Source organism: Penaeus monodon, chromosome 1, assembly GCF_015228065.2.
Source record: "Penaeus monodon isolate SGIC_2016 chromosome 1, NSTDA_Pmon_1, whole genome shotgun sequence".
NCBI lineage: Eukaryota > Metazoa > Arthropoda > Malacostraca > Decapoda > Penaeidae > Penaeus > Penaeus monodon.
In genome coordinates, this window is record NC_051386.1 from 43,296,203 (window position 1) to 43,301,202 (window position 5,000).

General features: G+C 36.7%; 1 protein-coding gene across 2 annotated transcripts in view; it reads right to left on the reverse strand.

The window, feature by feature from the left end:
• The window catches only part of LOC119572681 (carbohydrate sulfotransferase 11-like), a 33,185-nt gene that overhangs the window by 868 nt on the left and 27,317 nt on the right, over positions 1-5,000 (reverse strand). For both annotated transcript variants that reach the window (XM_037919744.1, XM_037919745.1), the window contains 3 exons: positions 4,344-4,516; positions 3,479-3,616; positions 1-3,033 (listed from right to left, as the gene is read on the reverse strand). The exon at positions 1-3,033 is cut by the window's left edge and continues 868 nt beyond it. In XM_037919744.1, coding sequence (XP_037775672.1) covers positions 2,809-3,033; positions 3,479-3,616; positions 4,344-4,516 — 536 coding nt within the window. In that variant the 3' untranslated portion in view covers positions 1-2,808. The remainder of the gene's footprint in view (positions 3,034-3,478; positions 3,617-4,343; positions 4,517-5,000) is intronic.

The following is a 5,000-nucleotide window of genomic DNA, read 5'->3' on the forward strand; positions in this document are numbered from 1 at the left end:
CGCTTCAAATAAAATGCGTGATCCGTTTACCAACGTATTGCTTTCAACATCTATTCCACTTAGCGAGCACGATTTGGGAAGGTCTATCTACACACGGACACTAATTAAGGCTTGCACATTTTACATCCTTTTTCGGGGAGTGAACACGACACACATCGAGTGAATTTGTTTTAAAGCTCCTTTGTGTCCCTAATCATATGCACAGCATCAAATACATTGATTGACAGACTCTATACATCCTAACATGTAAGCGTCTATGACCGTGTTTGATAAGTGTTGCCCAAGAATCATCAAGATGTACATGTATATAATGAATTTGGCAGATTATTGTTTATCCTTTTGGTTTATTTAAGTTTATCCGTCAATCGTCTTCTATCGTCTCAGTTTTCTTTGGATAATGGAGGTGTAACTTAAGGTAATGGGTTTTGATTTAGATGTGATCCTTGAACAGCTTTTGCTTGTAATAAGTGATTTCAGTTTAAAAATCATATTCTAAAAGAGAACGCCATCTAACTAGAGGCAGAGGATAAATTAAGTAAACTAACAATCAATACATTACTGTCTAAATAATAGTGTTATGCAATGTGTACCTCTAGATAGGAATTAAATAAATCTACTGACAGTAAAACGTGACACAGATCGTAACTGGCTTTCTGTGGATCTTAAATATGCGTTCTGTAATCTACATACATCGAAACCTTTACAATTACACCTAAACATCGAGAGAAAAAAAGGTCTTAACCTGAAATCAAAGTCGTTTTCCTTCATCCTGACATTAACTTTAGCTAGTTTTATTACTTGAAACGCCTTCGTTCTCCAGATACATTTTTACCTTAAAAGACGAAGATTAAGACCATTAGAAAGAAAAGCAATATGGATTAAGCTCGGAGATAAGTTGTACGTAAATATTATCAATTGATCAGTTACCCTGTTCGGTATTAGGACTTGTTTGGTAGGTTGGAAATGGAAGTGTTTTTGCTGGATATTGAAACGTTTACCGCAAGGAAAGAAACGTTTCTTGGGATACATGCACGTCTAAATATAAGGAATGTCTGGTATCAGGAGAGAAACGTTTGTCGCAAAGACAGTTCGTGGTAAATTAATGTAGAAACTTTGGTTATAAATAATTAATCTTTTGCTATAACGAGAGGAATTACTAGAGATACATTGGCCATACATGACGATTTTTTAGCTGCAAGTTTGAACGCGTTTGATCTAAACAAAGAAATGTTTGCCGTAGTCATTAGCTTCAAAACGTCTGTTGTATGTGTAAATATACAACCTATAATGAGGAAATGGCTGTTGCAAGTTCGTTGTACATTGGGACACTTGTCATAAATGTGAAAGAACACGCATGTGGAAAGGTTGTCGCAAGACGGAAATGTCTCGAAAATTTGGAATCATTTGACTCAGATATTGAAAGAAATGGTTCCATGTAGGAAACGTTTTTCGCAGATATGAAAGCGTTTGCTCTATATAGGAAAAGACTGGCTTAATATGATAATGTTTTCCGTAATAGTAGAAGTTTGTCCTAGGTGTGGAAAGACTCGTCATAATATAGAAATGTTTGTCGTCAGTGCGGAAAGACTGGTTAATAATATGCAAATGTTCTATTTGGTTAATAGAGAAACGTTTGCTTGTAACATGAAAACACTTAGTTTTACTGTCTACATCAATACGCATTAAAAAAAGGAAATGTCTGATTATAAAAACTAAATTTCATAAAAGAACTGCTTTTGCAAATCTTTCAGGGATTAAAATATTAATCAGGAATGTTACTCATCAAATGTAAGATAATATGCAAATACCACGACGAAAGAAATAGTACCAATAGCATCTCTTACAAGTGTGAAAATAATATATAAACGAAGTAAAAAATAGTAAACTTATTGCTAAACACACAACACTCACACACGGATAGCATGTCATGAAAACGATGTAATGTCCTGTACAACTAAAATGAGATGGGAATTATACATAAAATTTGAGCATTCTTAACTGACAAAATCAGTGCATGTAATGAATGGGTATGAAATGATGAAACGAGATGCAACACCAAATAAATCGGTAAAATGTTGATTTATTCGTGCTAGAATTGAGATTATTAAATATATTGAGCGTTATCACATGATTGTTCCTTGCGGTTGTGTAGGCAATAAGAATGACTGTGACGGTATTAAATAGAAAAAAAAATGATGCGTACTTAAAGAGAAAAAATGAACAAAAAAGCGATAGTTGCTGTTGATATTTCGATTGAAGATTAGATATTTTTTAGGTGAAATATAGGCCTACATTCGTTTCTTTAGTTCTTAGATTAATTGCGATTTTAGGAGGAATCGTATATATTGATAAAATCTAGACCTTACTAATAGCTGACTTGAGACGGAAGAAATTGGCCGGGCTTGTCAGCACGGATTGTAAAGCACATAGGCCTATATGCTGTATAAAAGCTTGTGGCAATAGATTTTTTTTTAATCTTGATATATTTATATATTCAATATGATATGGCAAGCGGGCGATTTAAGGCTTTTAGAGGCGCGAATAAAATCACATTTGATTATTCATTAGATTGTGATATCACTGTTAAAGCTTATTTAAGTAACTTCTTGTGGGAAATGTCTTTTTTTCGATTTCTGCGAAGCTACGGTAGAGGAATTCATGTATATGTACAGTTCGTTCGTAAGCAAGAGTAGATAAAAATGACCCTTTCAAATTGTTAAAAAAAAAAAAAAAAAAAAAAAAAAATACTGAAAAAGAAATAGTTCGCTTTTCTTTTTATGTACTAAATTCATGAAATGAACAACCGTATTACGTCATCTCATAACCGAAGAGCAAAAAATCGAGGAGGTAGGTCCTCAGAAATCGCAATTTTTCCGGCATGGACAGTCGCTGGAGGTACTCCTTGTGCAGGGACGTAGCGTGGTAAGGGCGGTCGGCCTGGGGGAACCTCTCGGCGAACTGCCCGGCGCCCAGCCAGTGCAGCGTCTGGTTCACGTCCTTCTGCAGGTGCTCATAGCGGCCGATCACGTCGTACTGGGGGATGAGGAGGTGGAGATGAGTCTTGGTTGGTTTCGGGTGGTGGGTTCGAGGGAGAGGGAATGACTGAGAGACAGTTATATGAGAGAGAGAGAGAGAGAGAGAGACCTGGAGATGCGAGATGAATGGAGAGACAGGTAGTATTAGAAGAGAAGGACAGGGAGGAAGCAGGATTTTAATTCTGGAAGAGGGAAAGTTGAGGAATAGTCGGAAAGAAAATTCCGAATGGCCTAACTGGAGCTTAGAGGAACAGATTCAAAGGCAGAATATAGATGAAGGAAATACACTATATATTTTTAATTATATTATACGTATTATACTCTTGAGAAATACAGTAACTACCACCTATTAAAAAAATATAATACCTCGAAAACACTCAAGCATTAGTATCATATTCACAAATTTTTTTCCCACATCTCATCTTACTCAAACACCCGCTCACCTGCACAGCGCACGGGGCACACAGCTCTGTCATGGGCAGCCAGTGTTCATTCTTTTGAGCAAAGGTCCAAGTGCCATTCGGAGGCGTGACCCAGGTTATGAACTCGGAGAAGGTGACGTTGTGACCTTGGCCCGTGACCTGCAACGGAGGAACTTGCGTAAGAAACGATGTGACTCTGTGGTTGTCATTTGGGATGTGCGATGCAGGAGGCTTTGTTGTTGCGTTGTTATGATAATGATAAAACTACTACTACTAATGATAATAATAATTATTATTATCATAATATCAATAATAATAATAATAATCATCACTATCATTATTATCCTTATAACCACAATGATAATAATAATAATAATAATAATTATTATTATTATTATTATTATTATTATCACTATTTTTTATCAATATTATTATTACTGCAGCTATTACTACTACAACTGCTATCATTTACACTGCCGTTAGTATTACCTCTAATATTATCATATCATAATCATTATTATTAATGCTAGTGTTATAATTTTCATTCCATTATTATTATTATTATTATTATTATTATTATTATTATTATTATTATTATCATTGTTATCATAATTATCATCATTGTTATTATTATCATTATCATCATCACTATTACCATTATCATTATTACATCACTTAGGCTCACATACTCTTCCCACCCCGTGATATCGCCTTCAACACTGCTTCCACCTTCCCTCATCCACTCCACCTCACTCTTTCCACCACCCATCCACCTCATCCATCCACTTCATCCACCTCTCCAACCTATCCTTCCTACTGACCACCCTCCACCCACCTACCTCATCCCACATCCCCACCCTCCACCCACCTCCTCTCTCCACCTTACCCTTCCACGGACCATCCTCTCCACCTCTTGACCGACGTGCTTGTGGAAATCGAAGTTACTCTCCTCGTCCACATTCTCAAGTTTGTCCTTGTAGGCGGAGATGAGACGGTCTAAGGGATGACGCGTGAAGATGAATTTCTTGTAGGTCCTGAGCATCTCTTGTTTGCGTTCGTCTGCGGGGGGGGGGGGGGAGAAAGAGGGAGTGATTGGTTGATTAGTTGGTTGGTTGGTTGGTTGGGTGGGTGGGTGGGTGTATGGGTGGAGTGGGCTTGGTTGGTTGGTTGGTTGGTTGGTTGGTTGGTTGGTTGGTTGGTTGGTTGGTTGGTTGGATGAACATAGAGATGGGTATATGGATGTTGGATGGATAGACATAGATAGATACGGATAGTTAGATATATTAATGGATAGATAATTACTTTGTTGACTGATTGACTGACAACCTAACTGAGGAGGAAGAATGGGTATTGATTGATTGTTTAACTGACTGAATGACAGGATGATTATTTAAGTCATATCAATGGGTGATTGATGGATTAATTAGAAAGGTTAATTGGCAATTAATAGTCTGATTAGGGAGAATGTTTTCATAGCAATGATGTGATATGTTTGTATATTGTTAATACTTATCAATGCTTCATATCTGATGGTATTTAAAGT